General features: G+C 36.8%; 1 protein-coding gene across 1 annotated transcript in view; it reads right to left on the bottom strand.

Annotated features, from left to right (window-relative positions):
* LOC144965647 (TM2 domain-containing protein amaretto-like) overlaps window positions 1–17,955 on the bottom strand; it is a 42,353-nt gene extending 24,398 nt beyond the window's left edge. Inside the window, exons 1-5 of the mRNA XM_078901206.1 lie at window positions 17,640–17,955; window positions 10,033–10,120; window positions 8,940–9,055; window positions 8,210–8,298; window positions 7,469–7,570 (exon numbers count right to left, since the gene is read on the bottom strand). Coding sequence (XP_078757332.1) covers window positions 7,469–7,570; window positions 8,210–8,298; window positions 8,940–9,055; window positions 10,033–10,120; window positions 17,640–17,779 — 535 coding nt within the window. The 5' untranslated portion in view covers window positions 17,780–17,955. The remainder of the gene's footprint in view (window positions 1–7,468; window positions 7,571–8,209; window positions 8,299–8,939; window positions 9,056–10,032; window positions 10,121–17,639) is intronic.
* Window positions 17,956–18,789: the final 834 nt, after the last annotated feature.

Genomic DNA, 18,789 nt, shown 5'->3' with positions numbered 1-18,789 from the left:
CAAGATGATTCACTGATGGTAAGAACACTACCCATTCGACATTTTAAACATTTGTATAAACTGCCAATAGGTCATTTGTCATGTATGAGATTTCATCCTGTGATGTCAGGTAGTTTAGGTTACTGCTTGTGTGGAAAGACATACTTGAGCAGGCACGATTATTGTGTGTGTCAATTCCACTGAACCTACCTCATTCAAGTCATTCGGGTACTCTGTTGTGCAAAGTGAAGAACTATTAAACTCAAGATGAATAGGGTTGGGCACAAATGGACATTAGATGTGTCAGTGCTTGCCCGCTGTATACCTCCAAGAGAGGGATTCAAGTATTTTATCATGCCATTTGTCCAAATATATACAAATCATTATAACATTCATATCATGCAATAGAAAAATTTGTTTGTTTATTGGAGTTTTAGGGCACTTTCAATAGAAAAATATTTTTAAAAGTTTTTATATGTTCACATAATAATAAGCACATAATGAGAGGAATAGTTTTCATTCAAATTCCTTTCGATGTGAGAATTTTACTCTTAACGGGCGGTTGGTGGGGGTCATGGAGTGGTCCTACTTCTTTTTAGTGACTATACTACCGTCTTCATCCTTCTTTACATACTTTCCCTTCCTTATTTTGTTCTACTTCTTTTTGTAGAACATTAACTTTCGGTCAAAGAAATGTTTTCCGCCAAGAAAAGCATGGTCTAGTGCTTGAGTTTCTTAGTAATTAGGTGGACTAAAATGTTTTTTATTTCTTTTCCCCTCAGGATTGTACAACAAGCTCAGCTCAATTCCAAGAAGGCCAGTATTTGGAGGTTTTCCTGTATGGAAAAAATGGTCGCCAGGCTTTTAGAGGAATTGTGAGTTTAGTTTTGTTTCATAACTCTTATCATGCTTCAGTTGGTAAAAGCTTTATCTCTCTCTCTCTCTCTTGTGGGTTTGAGGTTCTATTTGTTCTTGTAAGAGGGAGGGGGTTCCGGTTTGTAGCTAAGCATAAGGAAGATAATGGATTTATTTAACGTAAAGCGGGTCTGGTTTGGGCAAATTATCAAATATTTATGGAAGTGAAGATTTTATGCCAGGTATCAAAATAATTTTACGGAGTGACTTTCTGAATGCTCTTAAAAATCATTTCTGAAACTATTTTTCCGAACACTCGATACAAATTTATTATTTTACGTTGTCGCTTGATACAACTAATAAGTTACCTTATCACTCGAAGGCAAGGATAGCTGAGCGGTTAAGCTTACATGTTTTTTTTGCTTATTTATCTATAAGTTTTCTATTTAATTAAAATACTTGATTTTACATATCATTTTTCACATAGTTTTCTAGACCCAAGTTCACTGGTGTGCCAATCACATTTTTTTGATACAACTAGATTTTTTTTTAAATATAACTAAATTATGTGTGTCCATAAATAACTAAAAATAAAAAATCCAGGCCATGGTTATACCTCCAATCACACAAAAACTCATATTTTTATTGTTATAAATAACTTTTCGAGAAGTTGACCTAACATTTCATATTGTTTTATTTTCCAAACGAAATTAATAGTTTAATTAACCAGTCAAAGGCAATGAAAGCTAAAGATGGTAATGCTGCCCAAGTGTTTGGAAAAATAATTTTAGAAATTATTTTTCCGAACGTTCGGTAAAATGTCAGCCATAATTTTATTGCTACAAGTAGCCCTGTGATAATTTTTGCTTAAGAAATTGTTGATTAGAATTTTACATATAAAGGCTGTTACATACATAGAATTTATCTATTATTCCATCTTCAAAACATGTCGCAATGAACCTATTCTTCTCTTTCCAAATAGGTACAAAAAGTTCTTAAAGGGGAACTGTATGTGCGGTTCATGAAAAAAGCAGGACTTGGGGTTTATGTTTGGCCCGACATAGGTGACTTGTCTGTCGTGCCATTGTACGATGTAATTCAAACCCTTCAACCTCCATCTCTAACGGCACGAGGGCGTTACACGTTTCTATAAATAAATTTTTTATTATTGTAACCCCTTAATTGCTCTGTCATTGTTTTGTACTTTTTATTGTTTTTTATATTCAATGAATTTTCTACTACTACTATTTTAATATTAAATGACTTAATTTAAACGGACTAATGATTGTCTTTCTTACTGTTGGTTATTCCCTTCTTGAAATAACTTTTTCAGATATTATTTCATAAAGTTTTTTTATTCGAATGTCTGGTAATGTTCCTAACAGAATCTATTTATTTCACATTTGGTGTACTTCAATCAAAGATATTTAAGTATGTCTTGACTAAATCATTTTCTTTTCATAACAATAGTCTAATTCTTTAATTATAATTTTGTAATACATCTTGCAATATTTAATTTTTCTCTTAATTTTGAATGTCCGGTAATGTTCCAAACATAATAAATTTTTTTTACATTTGGTATACTTTAATTAAAAGTATTAAGTGTTTCCTTACTAATACATTTCTTTTTATGGGAATACTCCAAGTAATTCCATTCTATAGTTAAAATCTTGTAATGCCGCTTGAAATATTAAACTTTTCTCTTTTTTTTTGCTTGTCCGGTAATGTTCCTGACATGAATGAAAGTTAATACTTGCTTTTTATTTCCTGAAAATGAATTTTATTTTGCCTTTGTTCTTTAAATAGTACTTCTGTTTGCTATATATCTGAGTATATTTTACCTGTAATAAGGTCTTTTTATCAAAGAATAAAAAAAGTGAAATGTACCTATTTCTTGTTTGGCGTTTGTCCTGTAATGTTCCTAACATAATAGTGACAACAGAAATCACATTTTCAATTATTTTCAAAATTCTGTTTTACAGTGGAACAGGTTGTTGAACATAGAATATAATAGTGGCGAACTGGAGGAAAATGTGTTTTTTGTTGCACCTGTACATTATACCATTGTTTGTCCATGTAATGTTCCTAACAGTGCTGACTACTTTCACTTTTCACCAAAACACACAAAAACTAATGTAGCCTGAGGCACATGATATTATGATCCTTGGACCTTGTGCACAACAAAAAATTATTTACAATTAGGTACTTTGAAATTTTAACAGTCATGTCACAAAAAATGGCTCTTAGTGATGGACTGACCCATATATGCTTGTGTAATCTCAGCCGATTCTGAGAGAAGCTTTTCTCTCTACAACCTTGTGTTTTCAGAGAGACGCAGATCTTTGAGTGAAGAAATGCTCAAATCTCTGCTCTTTTTGTATTACAATAACTTCATTGAACAAGAAGTATTGAATTGTGCAGAATAATTCCATGTTCTTGCATTAGTCTTGACGTACATTACAGTTATACAGTCGAACATGCTTTAAACAAATTGATGGAAATAACGAACGCATGTCTGTGCCCCATTGTTTTCCTTATTAGTTTAAATAAACTTTTCACGCTTGTAGTGAACAAATGATAATGAACTGTGTTGAGTGTGGTCTTTGTGTATGGTAGTAGTCTGGTGCCTGGTGTTGTTCTGTTACGTGAATACATTAATTTTTATCTATCCACTTTGCAGTTTTTGATTTAGTGAAACTTTTGGTGCAACTCCCTGGATTTTCTGGTGCAACTTTGCGCACTTTTCAGTGCAACTTTCTGACAGAACAGATTATATATTATGATGGATGCCCCTATCAAAATAGAAATACTACATTGGTGAAAGCGCTGACGTACACAGCACAGACTATGGACATCACAATTCTCCATAAATACTTGGAAAAGGGAGACACCTAAATGGAGGTGGACAACGTGCACCAAAAAATTGAAGAGAAAATAAAAAATCAAAAAAAATTCTGTCCAGCAGACTACACCAGGTACATCGAAGCAGCAAGACAGGACCCCGGTCCGTATCAAGTGCAGTACGCTGATAACACCTTTTTCCGCAATTTCGATGACATTTGTGGACTAAAAAGCATCCGACCAGGAAAAAAGAAAGGCGACCCCCAAGTGGTCGATATCAGATGTTTAAAGTACACATCTGATGGCAAAATTAGCTACAAGCTGCTCTATAGCACAGAATGGGAAGAGTTCTCCGTACATGGAAACAGCACTCAAATCATAAAAGAACCCAACCCACTGTTAACAGGCCCAAAAAGTATCAAAGCAACAAAGTGGAGGCACCTTCAGGAACTGAAGGCTGTAATACCACGAGACCATTCTTTGATGCATTGCCCCATGACTAAGTTTTGAGTTCATTTTACATTTCGTGTGAAATCAGCTGAATTCTCAACTAGAAACTGTGTGTGTATGTAAAGGGGGGATGGGGGCAGTCTCTCCCTCACATTTTTTAGTAGATATTATGATGTAATATGCCATGTGTTACAGTGCACCCTATTGGCGGATTATTGACACAAAAGAAATGCTATCATCGTTATAACATTTATGCATTATTGATATTGTTGTAAATTTATTCTAATTTTTATCAATATTAAGGCCTATGAATTCTTGAATCAAATTTGCAAATTGTGTTTATAACCAACCAAAAATTGGTGGTTAATCTTGTAAATAAACCCCCAAAAAAGCATTATTAATGGCTTGAGTATTCTGTAACTACCAAAATCCAATTGTATGCGCCATGGCAATACCGTCTCATGAAAGAGTTGATTGCATACTATCCAGTTCTAGTCGTAGGACAGACATGGTCCCCAAAAGAGAGTGAATGACCAAAACGGTCGACATCTTAATCATTCATGAGTGTATGACTTTCTTAAAGACAAATTACTCGTATGTACATTCTTTTATCAATTTATCGTTAGTGCGCTTAATATATTATTTAGTTATAATATTTGCAAGATGTAGCGCCTAATCATGCATATTCATGAACGAATGTATACATACATAAAGTACATTATTACTATAAAAGCCATTAATTCGTGCTCTTAGAGGATAAAAGAATAAAACTGGATCCCGATAACAAACACGGGAGTGATGACAATGATAGTGGTTTGGTTATAGTTATAGCGGTGGCAAAAACGAATCAGAGAACTTGGAAGAAGAAGAGGATTTATTGTGTAAACAAGCTACTACTAGGAGTGAGAAGAATGATGAGGGTGAGTTTTTTTTAGGAGTTTGGAGGACGAATTTAATGAGGAAGAAAAAGTTGGAGGGAAGATGAGAAGCGACCTTGCAAAGGTAGTGACTCTCAGCTGCTGTCAAATACTTGGCAAAGAAATGTACTTAGACAATTCATCATTGATATATGCTGCAGCTGCAGATTCAGAAAACAAATTAAAGGCCACTTTTTCATCAATTGGATTTTTTGTAGACTAATACCCTTCCAGTTGCCAACCGAAGAGAAGGATGAAGGCATGGATATGTTGATGAGGTAGTTTAGATGATTTGAGCACATGTATGCTGGGGATCCTATCCTATCCATTTTTTATTCAAATGTTGAGTGTGAGCTTTTTAGTCTCGTTAGGAGGAATCATACTAATTTCAGGCAGATGTTGGGAACTATTTCTATTTGTAAAAATATGTTTGGTTCAGTCTTACAAAGAAGTCAACCTGAGTGAGTTGCTAAAGAAAGCTAAGTCAGCCATCCCAACCTCCATGTCCAAGCAGAAGCCTTCTAATCTTTAAAATAAAAAATGGAATGTAAATAGCTTTTGTTTGTGATGTAAAAGTAGTAGGTCTTTTCATTATGTTTGTGAGTTATCTATTATTGAAAATGCCTCATTTGTGGCATTGGAGTTCCAATTCGTTGACTAAAATTGAAAGCAAATCCAAATTGAAATTCTGTTTTTCGGGTTAAAAAAAAAATATGTATAACCAGAGAGATGTAATAGTAAGAGACATAACAGTAATATTTAGGAGTCTGGAGCTTTATAATTATCGTTTGCCTTTACTTTTGAACTGTTGTAAACTGTATTCCATACTGCAATGACAGTTTTTGTTCACGAGAATAACCAAGTCATCAACTTATGAATCAATCTCTACATTCTTCTATTTACCAATCAGTCAATATCAACGACATTCAAAACATAACTTGTAAGTTCATTTTGTGTTCTAATTGTTGGCATTTTCTTTTCTTTTTTTCTTTTTCTATTCTTTTTTTTTTTTTTTTCTTTATTGCTGTTTTTTTTTCCAATGGCAACCTTAAGAGTTCAATGTATTCGTTTAAGCAAACAGGCAAAAGCAACATTATTTACAAGAGATTTAAGTTGCATGCTCTGCAATGAATCACCAAGGACGACCATGGGGATGGACGGAGGTGTATAGGTGAAACCAATCTATTGTAAGATTTTGAGGACAGTGGCTTCTAACCATCAAAGTAAATGTGTGTGTCAGCCTTTACAATGAAATGATTAGACAATGCCGAAACGGATTTGTAATTCCATTTGTCAACTACTTGATCATTCACAGTGCTCAACATTGCTTGAATTGACTAAGAAACGAGACATTTTTCCACACCACAAGTATCTGGTGATCAAAAAGTTTCAACATTAATAATCTGTTTAAGAAAATTGAGGGTCCTGATAGCTCAGTGGTAGAAGACCTGCCTCAAAAGTTTAGGGACCAATATCATCAATCCCATATGCGGTGAAGGTCTTTTCTGCCCTCCCCCCCCCCCTCCCCTAACATGTCCACGCGTCAGCGATGGGGTAACTGGGTCTGTTGCAACTGACATAAAATACATTGCAACAAGACTAAAGTCCAACCCAAAGGGTAGCAAGCAATTGCTATTTTCCATTTAACGATGAGGCTCTCAAGGATCACCTTTCAAAAAATCCTTATTTTCTTTTCATGATTCCAAATTAATTTAATTTTAATTCTTTTTTTTAAATACAATTTTACAGAGACAGCTGAACTTGTTTTGTTTTTAAGGGTTTTACGGCGCTTGCAACACATTTAGGTTATATCAGCGCCAGTAAAAAGGAAGAAAATGGGACAGTAAAAAGTTCTAGAATTACAATTAAAGCATCCAAGAAAAAGTAAGACAAAGGGGAACTGGGAACAAATAGGGATCAGATGTAGATTCCAAGAGCATACCATCAATGTTCTTAGTTTGAGATCACCAATAAGTCTCATCCGGACACAAGCACGGCCCCCACTAAGAGGAACACACTCAAATGCTTACATTATAAATTAGAACAAATATAATAATACATAACAGAGAGATGATTTACAAGGAAAAAAATATCATCTCCTAAAACAATAACTATGCATTCGACTGTTTCCCTCCCAGCAAGGACCCCACCAAGCAATCTCATTCCAAGACAAAGACAGAATGCAAGTTGGAAAATAGATATAGGGGGATAGAAGACACAATAAGTACCTCCCTGCCCACTATGGGAGGTAGGAACCCCACCCAGGCTGAACTTGACAATACCTTTCATCAGGAACAAATGTCTCATTTATAGATCACCTGACAAGTTGCCAATTATTGACAACAAACCCTTGTTTAATGTCAAAGCAAACTTCTCCATCTTTGGCAGACTTAAATTATCCAATCAGTAATACGGGACCCAGTTACTTTTGTCAGCCGGCTTGAGCTGTCCTGTGACTAATAATACAACATCAATAATCCACCAGATGCCCACACCGCCCAAAGTCAGAACTTTACCCACTGCAGTCCCTGTTGTGAGGAGAAAAGATAAAAGGATCCGCTGCACATTTCTACTTGTCTTATTCTAAATGAATATAATATATATATATATATATATATATATAATATATATATATATATATATATATATATATATATATATATATATACTTTTAGATGTTCTAAAACACACAGTTTTAAAAAAGATATCTGAATACACTATGCATTTAAATTTAATAAGAATCATAATTATATCGGGAATTGATTAATTCTTTATCAGCATTTTTTTCAAATCTGTCATCAGAAGCAGCATTTTTCATATCAAGCTTGAAACAGTTCCAAAGATTTAAATTTGTTAATATAAAATTTCCCCGTTTATGCTAGTTTTGTATCTGTCAATATAGATTTTGAACCCATTTCCTCTAGTAATTTTTGTACTAAAAAAACAACAACAAAAATGTAAAAAAATTAGTTATTAAATATTATGATTATCATCAGTATTATTACCAATATTATTATTATCATTATTTTACTATTATTATTATTTTATTATTATTAATGCTATTATTATAATTATTATTGTTGTTTTTATTCACTATTATTTAGTAATATTTTTATTTGCTTATTACCTTTCAAACAAGAAATAAACATTTTAGAGATAAAATTTACCTGTATAACCAAGACAAAATCTGTCCATACCAAGAAATCCCAAAAGAACAGAGTATAATAAAGTTGATACAAAGTAGTGGCCATTGTATCTGTAAAAGTGAAAAGATATTTTTTTCCCAAAATGTATGTCTAAACATAAACATGTGAAGGTTTATAGAAAGAAAAAATAAATCACAAAAATAACTTGGATTTGATTAACCCCTTAAGCAACAAAGCGGTCAGTCCAAAAAAAAAGGCAATTGGAAAATATTGAATCTTGGAGCTCTTAATAAGATTGTGAAGAATATGCTTGAATATGTTAAGGGCTTCAGGCCCTCTTATCTCAAATGGAAGAATTGCCAAGTCACACAAAAATGGAAACATTTAATTTTATCTAGCTCCCTAATCCAATTCAAGTAAGGAGTGATAAGCAGCTGGGTCTCAATTTATATTTCGTGGAAATTAGTCTGCATCCAGTTGTAGTTGTTAATGTCCGCATCAGAAACAAAATAAAAAGTCTGCCTCAAAGTGAGCATGTAGACTCTAAAAGACTACTCCCCCACCCCAATATTTTTGTTTTTTTAATTAACAACTTATTGTATTTGAATAAGGAACATATATCAAAATAAATTTGATTAAATTGCCAATACTTGATTCAATCTTGTATGAATGTAGCACCGTGATAAAAGATATAAATGGGATCAACAAAATGAGTTCATTTTTTTTAAAGAGTAAATTGATTGTGACTTACTTAATACAAGGAAAACCATCTCTGAGAAAAGTTCTATTCCCATAGCATTCAATTCCTGGCAAGGCTGTGCACCAAACTTTTGTTATTTGGACTTCTTCAAAACGTTCACCTCCCCACTAGAGAAAACAAACAAAAACAAAAAACAACAAAAGACATCAAGCATCAAAAGAAAAGGTGCAAAATGGTAATGTTAGTGTTTCTGAAAGAAAGGTGCTACAGAAACTGGGAAAAGATCCATTTACATGCACCTGGTGGCTTGAAGGACACATTTTAATAAAATAATCATATTATATCGATGATTGCCATAAGATTAAAATTTGATATGTTTTTTAGAGGGCACTATGAATCGTTATTGTTTAAAGTGGATGGACTGTCCTGAGACTTGTCATCTTTTAAGTCTGATGTATTTGTAAAACAAAGTTTTTCATGATGCCTTGGTACTGTTATGATGTAATACCATTTACCCTGTTACATAACTTTTTATCTTTTGCCTTGAGCCATTTAAAATACATTGTAATTTCTTGTTTTGTTTTTTTTAATTAATACAGTTCATGTTATAAATTTTTTTCTTAAAATGTGGCTTTATTTGTCAATGACTATATTAAGATTACATTGGCTGTGGTCAGAACAATGAGCACAGGTTCACATATTTCCATATATCATATCATGATTACAAAACTATAAATGCATAATGACAAGCTAATCAGAATTTTTATGGATAAAAATTGAAAATATATTAAAATACTGACTGCCTCCAAGTATTTCACTCCATAATTTAATCTATGATTGGGAGAAAATCGCAACTTTCATGAGGGTCCAATAGCTCAGTTGGCAGAGCACTTGCTCCACACGCAAAAGGACAGAGATCATTCCCAGGTGAAGAAGAGGGTTTTTTCTGACCCCCTAATCTCATCAGTCGGGTCTGTAAGATCTGGCAAAAAGTACTATCGTCCTATCCACAGAGTAGCAAGCAATTGCTCTTGTCCACTTCAGACCATGGAAACAGGGATAAACTGTGGTTAATTGGCCTGATGTCTCTGAAAAGACCACTTTCATTTTTATACCATTACTGTTTAAATGATGTATTTCTTACCTCTGTGCAGCCATAGCCTTGCTTGTTTCTTTTTGTCATATTTCCTTTCAGATCCACTGGGTCACTACAGTTCAGAAATTGAAGAGGTCTGAAAATACAAGAATCTTATTAATCAGAGGAATCCTAAATCACAAGCTGACTTAATTCGACTGGACATCTCATCTTCATAAAAGAAATTAACATTGGTATGATTCATGACTCAAATACTTGTGTATACAAAAGGGAACGGTTTCAGTTCCTGAATTATCATTCCAGTAAATTTGATAGCATTGAAATTTTTTTATTGAATAAACCTTGATCATGAGCTATGTATAGTATAATATCCACTAAACATGCTCAAAGCCCTTTACAAGGGGTCCCTTGCCAACAGAAGCACTGAACATGTAGGACGAGCCTATTACTATTACGGTTAGTTCGAGGTCGGAGGACTTTTTTTCTCTTACTCTCAGGGTTCGTTATAAATATCTTAGTAAAGGTCCTAGGGTGTTTGCTTTTCCTATTTATGGGTTAGTTAAAGGTAACCCAGGTTTCATTTTTTATTTGGGTTAGGTAAATGAATACTTGGGTTGTTTCCCTTGGTCCCAGGAACTTACGGAAGGCCTAAATTTTTTGCGACAGATACAACACTGTTAACGACGAGGTACTTGTTTTACACTCCTAAGCATGGTGAGAAAAGGTGAGTGAAGAGCCTTTTCCGAGAACTCAACTATGCATTGTTCAACAGAGCAGGACTCAAACTCAAACCCAGGACCTTCCCATACAAAGGCAAGAGTCATACCACAAGCCCACATAGGCATAGGTGCAACAAGTGTGTAAGTTGTAAGTCGTAGGTGGGGAGGAGGCTCGAGAATATAAAAGTAAACCTACAACAACCACAACAAAATAAAAAGTGAAATAAAGCAGAAATGAAATTTCATTAACTAAAGTCAAAGTGACAACTGGAGTCTGGAGTGAAAGTGAAAACGAGTGAAAACAAAAACTTTTCTAATTACAACTGTCTTTTATCATAGAATTCAACATCATCAACACTAACAGTTGTTACTTATTACAGCACGGACTAATAATAATAATAATAATAATAATAATAATAATAATAATAATAATAATAATAATAATAATAATAATAATAATAAATAATAATAATAATAATAATAAATAATAGTCAGATTTCCCATCCTAACTTAACACACTACTACTGTGTGACTGAAATTAAATTCAAATCCCAAATTTAAATTTAACATAATGAAGCCGCTATTTTCACCGTGCGGTGATAATAGCCTGACCGTGTGTAGGAGGCTATTTTCACAGTACGGTAATATCTTCGTGAACGATTTTCACCGTTCGATGATGATAGTGTGGGAGACTTTTTTCACCGTCCCGTAATATTATGGTGGACGATTTTCAGTGTACGGCGATAATAGTGAGGGAGACTTTGTTCATCGTACCGTAATATCTTGGTGGACGATTTTCACCGTACGGTGATAATAGTGTGGAAGACTTTTTTCACCGTCCCGTAATATTTTGGAGGACGATTTTCACCGTACGGTGATAATTATGTGGGAGACTTTTATCACTGTATGGTAATATTTTGGTGGACGACTTTTACCGTACGGTGATAATAGTGCAGGAGACTATTTTCACCGTACGGTGATAATGGTGTGGCAGGCTATATTCAGTGCACAGTGATAATAGTGCAAGAGATTACATATGTGACCCTTCGCCTCAAAACGGTATTAAGTCGGGTTGGTTAAGATGTTGAAAATTGAATTTATAGCCAGAAATATCAGACTTGTGTTGAGTTTATACAATTATTGAGGAGAATGGATACTATATTTTGGGGTTTTAATGCCAACAGTTTATATTTTTGACCAGTTTAACATTTAATTCGGCTTTTAAGCATCTGGTTCGTTCCGACATAATACCGTTTTGAGACGATGGGTCACATATATTCATTATAATGGTGTGGAAAGCTATATTCATCGTATAGTGATAATAGTGTGGGAGACGATTTTCATCTTACGGTGAAAATAGCCTGACACATTATTTTCACTGTACGGTGATAATGGTGTGGAAGGCTATATTCAGTGTACGGTGATAATAGTGCGGAGACGATTTTCATCTTACGGTGAAAACAGCCTGACACACTATTCATCGTATGGTGATAATGGTGTGGAAGGCTATATTCAGTGTACGGTGATAATAGTGTGGGAGACTATATTCACTATAACGGTGTGGCAGGCTATATTCACTGTACGGTGTTAATAGTGTGGGAGACTATTTTCACCCTACGGTAATGTCTTGGTGGACAATTTTCACCGTACGGTTATAATGGTGTGGAAGGCTATATTCAGTGTACGGTGATAAAAGTGCGGGAGACTACATATATTCATTATAATGGTGTGGAAAGCTATATTCATCGTACGGTGATAATAGTGTGGGAGACGATTTTCATCTTGCGGTGAAAATCGCCTGACACACTATTTTCACCGTACGGTAATAATGGTGTGGAAGGCTATATTATTCACTGTTCGGTGATAATAGTGGGGCCGACTATTTTCACCGTACGGTAATATCTTGGTGATAATAGTGTGGGAGACTATTTCACCGTACGGTCATATCTTGGTGATAATAGTGTGGGAGACTATTTTCACCGTACAGTAATATCTTGGTGGACGATTTTCACTGTACAGTAATAATAGTGTGGGAGACTATTTTCACCGTACGGTCATATCTTGGTGGACGATTTTCACCATACGGTGATATATGTGGGAGACTTTTTTCACCATCCCGTAATATTCTGGTGGACGATTTTCACCGTAAGGACGGTGATAATTATTTGGGAGACTTTTTTCACCGTACGGTAATATCTTGGTGGTCGATTTTCACTGTACGGTGATATATGTGGGAGACTTTTTTCACCAAATCGTAATATTTTGGTGGACGATTTTCACGATACGGTGATAATAGTGTGGGAGACTATTTTCACCGTACAGTCATATCTTGGTGGACGATTTTCACCGTACGGTGATATATGTGGGAGACTTTTTTTCACCATCCCTTATTATTTTGGTGGACGATTTTCACCGTACGGACGGTGATAATAGTGTGGGAGACTTTTTTCACCATCCCGTAATATGTATACGGTGAAAATAGCCTGACACAGTATTTTCACCGTACAGTGATAATGGTGTGGAAGGCTATATTCATTGTACAGTGATAATATTGTGGGAGACGATTTTCATCTTACGGTGAAAATAGCCTGACACACTATTTACCGTATGGTGATAATGATGTGGAAGGCTATATATTCAGTGTACGGTGATAATAGTGTGGGAGACTATATTCACTATAACGGTGTGGCAGGCTATATTCACTGTACGGCGATAATAGTGTGGGAGACTTATTTTTCATCATTTTTCATCATTGCCTTTTTCACCCTGGGTCAGGGTATAGGCCACAGACAAACAGTTTCCATCCTTCTCTATCCTGAGCCAACTTTTTTATCTCATTCCAGGTCTTACCACTTCTCTGTATATCAGCTTCTTTAATTCTTCTCCATGTTCCTCGTGGCCTTCCCCTTGATCTTCTGCCCTGAGGGTTCCAGTCCAATACTTTCTTTGTTATAGTTGAGTCATTCTTTCTAAGCGTGTGTCCAATCCACCTCCATCGTCTTCTTCCTATATCCTCTCCCACTGGTTTCTGCTGTGTTCTTTTCCATACTTCTTCATTTTTTATTCTATCCATCCATTTTATTCTGAGTAGCTTACGCATGCACCTGTTTACGAAAATCTGTACCCTCCTTATACATGCCTGTGATGCGTTCCAAGTTTCACATCCATACAGTAGGACAGACTTCACGTTTGAGTTGAAAAGTCTTAGCTTTAGTTGAAGGGAGATATCTTTAGTTCTCCAAACTCTGTTCAAAGATGTGAATGCAGCCTGTGCCTTTCCTATTCGTGCTTTCACCTCTGCTTCCGTGCCTCCAGCCTTGTCAATTATACTTCCGAGATAGCAGAAAGTGTCTATATCTTCGAGTTCCTGATCTTTTACTTTGATCTGCTCCCTTTGACGCGTACCTATCCTCAAGACCTTTGACTTTGCAGGGTGAATTCTTAGACCAATTGATTCCGAGAGGCTGTTTATAATTGTGGTTTTTGCTTGCATCTGGTCCTGGGTGTGGGACAGAAGAGCCAGATCATCTGCAAAATCCAGATCATCCAACTGTGTCCAGGGGGTCCACTGTATCCCATTTCTTCTCCCTTTGGAGGTTTCCTTCATTAGCCAATCAATGGAAAGGATGAACAGGAATGGTGAGAGCAAGCATCCCTGCTTGACACCAGTCTTAATTTCAAAGCTGTCAGTAAGCTGATCTTCATGTACAACCCTGCAACTTGATCCTTCATACATTTCCTTAATGAAGTTTACTATCTTTTCAGGGAGTCCATAATGTGCCAGAATTTTCCACAATGTTGCTCTGTCAATACTGTCGAAAGCCTTCTCGTAATCCAGAAAGTTGACAATAAGAGGAGAGTTCCATTCTATAGACTGTTCTACTATGACTCGCAGAGAGGCAATCTGGTCGGTGGTTGAACGGTTTTTTCCGAAAACCTGCCTGTTCGTCCCGCAGTTTAGCATCTGTTGCATTCTTAATTCTCTCTAAAATAATACGGTTGAAAACCTTTCCTGGGATAGAAAGAAGAGTGATGCCTCGATAATTATTACAATTACTGAGGTCCCCTTTCTTTGGAAGCTTGATGAGATGTCCTTCCTTCCAATCCTTTGGGAATATCCCGTCATTCCAGATTCTCTCAAATAGTGGGTGCAGGGCCTCAGCATTTCTTTTCGCATCAACTTTTAGAGCCTCCGGTGGAATCTGGTCTGGTCCAGCAGCTTTACCCCTTTTCATCTTGTTAATGGCACCCACAATCTCTGCTATCGATGGTGGATCACAGCTAATTGGTAGCTCATTCCTTGCAGGCAAAATTTCTGGCTGGTTGTCTGGTGGTGGTCTGTTCAGAAGGCAGTTGAAATGTTCCCTCCATCGTTCAGATTGAGCCTCTTTTCCAAAAATAGTTTTCCCATCTTTGTCTTTGACTGGTACCTCTGGTTTCCCATATTTTCCAGCAAGTGTCTTGGTAGTTTGATAAAGGATCCTCATGTGTCCTCCAGTCGCTGCTGCTTCTGCTTTCTCTGCAAGTCTGTTCATGAATGCTTCCTTGTCTTTCTTCACAGATCTTTTGACTTCCTTAGCTATGGCTCGATACTGCTCTTGTGCATCCAGTCTTGAAGCCCTTGTTCGGCTTGCATTCACTTGTTCCTTCCTTGTTCTCCTCTTTTCAATAAGGTCCAAGGTGGTTGGACTTATCCATTCTTTATGTTCCGATTTCTTTACCCCCAATACCTCGTGGCAAGTTGTTATGTAGACTTCCTTGATCTTTGCCCAATGTGACTCTACATCTATGTCCTCCTCGAGCTCAGTAAGAGGTTGGAATCTATTACTCAATTGTAGTTTGAATTCCTCATTCTTTTCCCCATCAAGTGCATTCACCTCGAATTTTCTTCTTGTATGTGATCTGGCCCCGTGTTTTCTGAGTCGGAGCTTAAGCTTTGCCAATAGCAGGTGGTGGTCTGATCCAACATCTGCCCCTCTCCGTACTGTCACATCTTCCAATGAACGTCTGAATCTACGAGAGATACAAAAATGATCAATCTGATTCTCTGTCACACCATCTGGTGAGACCCAAGTTGCTTTGTGGATCCTCTTATGGGGGAACACTGATCCTCCAATCACCAAACTGTTGAATGCACAGAAATTTGCAAATCTCTCTCCATTATCATTCATTTCTCCCATGCCATGACGTCCCATGATACCTTCATAGCCTACGTTATCCTGTCCCACTTTTGCATTAGCATCTCCCATCAATATGTTGATGTCTTTCCTTGGCAACTTGTCAATGACTTGTTGTAGCAGACCATAAAATGTATCTTTGTCCTCATCTGTTGCATCATTTGTTGGGGCATAGATCTGTACAATGTTCATGCTGATCTTCTTACTCCGTGTTGTAAAGGACGCCATGATGATCCTTTCTCCGCATTGTTCCCATCCTCTCAGTGACTTCTGGGCAAACTTGCTTAGAATTATTCGTACTCCCTGTGTATGAATCCCGTCCCCTCTCCCTGAATATAAAATCTTCTCCCCAGACTTGAGGTGTTTCTGTCCGGATTGTATCCAGTGGGTTTCGCTTACTCCAAGTATATGCAGCCTGTATCTTCTCATCTCAGTCACAACTTGAGAGCTTTTTCCTGCTTCATACATGGTGCGAACGTTCCACGACGCAATTCGAAGCTGCTTGTTTGGCGAAGACGTCATCGGGTCAGCAGAGTCCTTTTGGCTTTGTCTGTTGTCCTTCATAAATTCTGTAATTCCAGAAACTCTTCGGTCGCCCAAGCTAAAAAAAGGATTTAGTTTGTCTGTCTGTGTTTCTGTAACGGTTTGAGTTTAACGGAAAGGGGTGTTAACCCTTTGCCAACCCCCAACCTGGAGGACCAGGTGACTCAAAGATGGGGGAATCACACACCATTAGTCGCCTTTTACGACACGCTGGCTTGGCGTTGGGCTATTCTTGACCCTCTCAGTTGAGGGACCCCGGACACCACACGGGGTGACTTATTTTTACCATACAGTAATATCTTGGTGGACGATTTTCACCGTACGGTGAAAATAGCCTAACATTTTCACTGTACGGTGATAATGGTATCTTGGTAGTTAACAAACTTCGCGGCGTTTGTCTGTGTTGAACCCATGACCTCAAGAAGTCGGGGTTAGCGGCTCAAGATAGACATAGAGATTGAAATCACCATTTCTCGAGTTGTGAATAGCTCATACTCATACAGTAGAGCCACGCCCTCCCCGGCCAGGAGTTGTTGTACCAGAAAGGTCGCGGTTTCGAGACCCCATCGCCGCCACAAAATTGGAAAGCTTCATCGGTAACTGTAAGCAATTCTGAATCCGCCATTCTGCCTGTATTATTATAGCTTTGGGAGGCCTTCCGAAAGCTCATCATGCCGAATATTCGCTCCTAAGAAAAAATACAACCTAGTACCTTTAACTACTCCTAATAGGAAAGAAAAAAAAAAAAAAAAAACAACCCTAGGACTGCTTTGCACTGCACAAATCAAAATGGCGGTCGAGAATCAAAACAATGGTCAAATTAGGAAATTTTTAACTTTCACAAATCTATCAAGGTTTGTTCTATATGATGACAAATTGAATAAATAAACGTCTGACAAAAGGTCCAAAGTGAAAATAGAAATTGAAAGAAATGCTATAACGAGGAGCTTTCGGGAGGCCTCCCTGCCTCCCTTGTTCTCGGCAAACTTTTTCTTTTTTTTTTTAACTGGTCTGCACGGAGGAAGAAATGATGTTGGGTCGAATTCTAATGGTCTGGATGCAGAGGCACATACGTCACAGTTAGTATTCTGGCTTCTGAATGGCTTATTATCACCGTACGGTGAAAATAGTCAGTCCGTTACTTAACATAATCATTAATCATTAACGTTTAGGTTAGGTCTAGGTTTACCAATTTATCCATCCACTAGATACTTACAAATATGAACAATACACAAGTGGACCTTTCGGATCGTAAACGTGACCGTTAGATTCATCCATGAAATGATCACTTTCGCTTGAGACTAAAGCCGGAGCCAAGAACCAGCAAAAAACAAGGAGCATGGTGTTCAAGTTCATGTTGGATATCTGCAATGAAAATATTATCTCATCATTCACCAAGAAGGGTTAGCTGCATTTCGTTGGTCGATTTTAGTTTTTTCTCTTGTTTCGATTTAAACAATCACAGAGAGGTGGTGTGAGATATGTTGGATATATCTAAATATTATCTCAGATTTAGCTACAGTCACAGTAACATCCCCTGAATGGGTGAAATGTTTCGTGTCAAAGATCCAGTAGTTTGGGTCAATAACGATACAGTGTCCTGTCCCCCTGCAGTGACTAACTGGGCCTGACAGTTTAGCGTCATATATCCAAAGGATATCAACCATTAACATCTCTAATGATATCAACTATTCGTTGTTGTGTGTTTAAATTCAATATAGCTATACATTTTATATAAGGTCTTAACCCTCTCCTTACCAACCATTTACGGATTTTCCCCGAAATGTCATATCTACTCAACGTAAAACTCGATTCTTTACACTCTAACTAAAAATAAATGAGAACATACCAAAACAAGGTTTACAAACTAGCATTTATGGTCTTATCAATATATCAAAGATGTTTCTTAAAAAATTTATGATGTACACAAAGGAGTGGGTTAATTGTGGATTCAATTGTCAGCACCTAGTTCATTCCGACATAAGACCGCTTTGAGGAAGTATGCCACTTATACTATAGCTCTTCATTATTGAATACAGCCGTTTCTATATCTTAAAATGGAGAGCAACAATTGCTTGCCATCTTTTTGATAGTATCATAATTCATCTCAAAGAACATCCCGGCACGCTTGACATGCACTGACAGAGACCAATCAAGGCTGTGTGGACAGCGGAGTCAGAGGAAGGAAAAAAATATTCGACTAGCTCCCAAAATCAGAAACAGTCCATTTGCTCGTGTGGCGAGCACCTTATTTATTTTTTGGTAGGGCAATGTGGTCCAGAGGTATGACGCTCGCCTGCAGACCGGATGGTCCAAGGTTCGAGTCCTGCTCCGAGCAGCGCAGAGTTGAGTAATTGGAAAAGGCT

The sequence above is a fragment of the Berghia stephanieae genome, chromosome 2, assembly GCF_034508935.2.
Source record: "Berghia stephanieae isolate SIO BIC M18660-M18661 chromosome 2, UCSD_Bste_1.3, whole genome shotgun sequence".
In the NCBI taxonomy this organism is placed as follows: Eukaryota; Metazoa; Mollusca; class Gastropoda; order Nudibranchia; family Aeolidiidae; genus Berghia; species Berghia stephanieae.
This window is presented reverse-complemented; position numbering and strand designations above follow the sequence as displayed.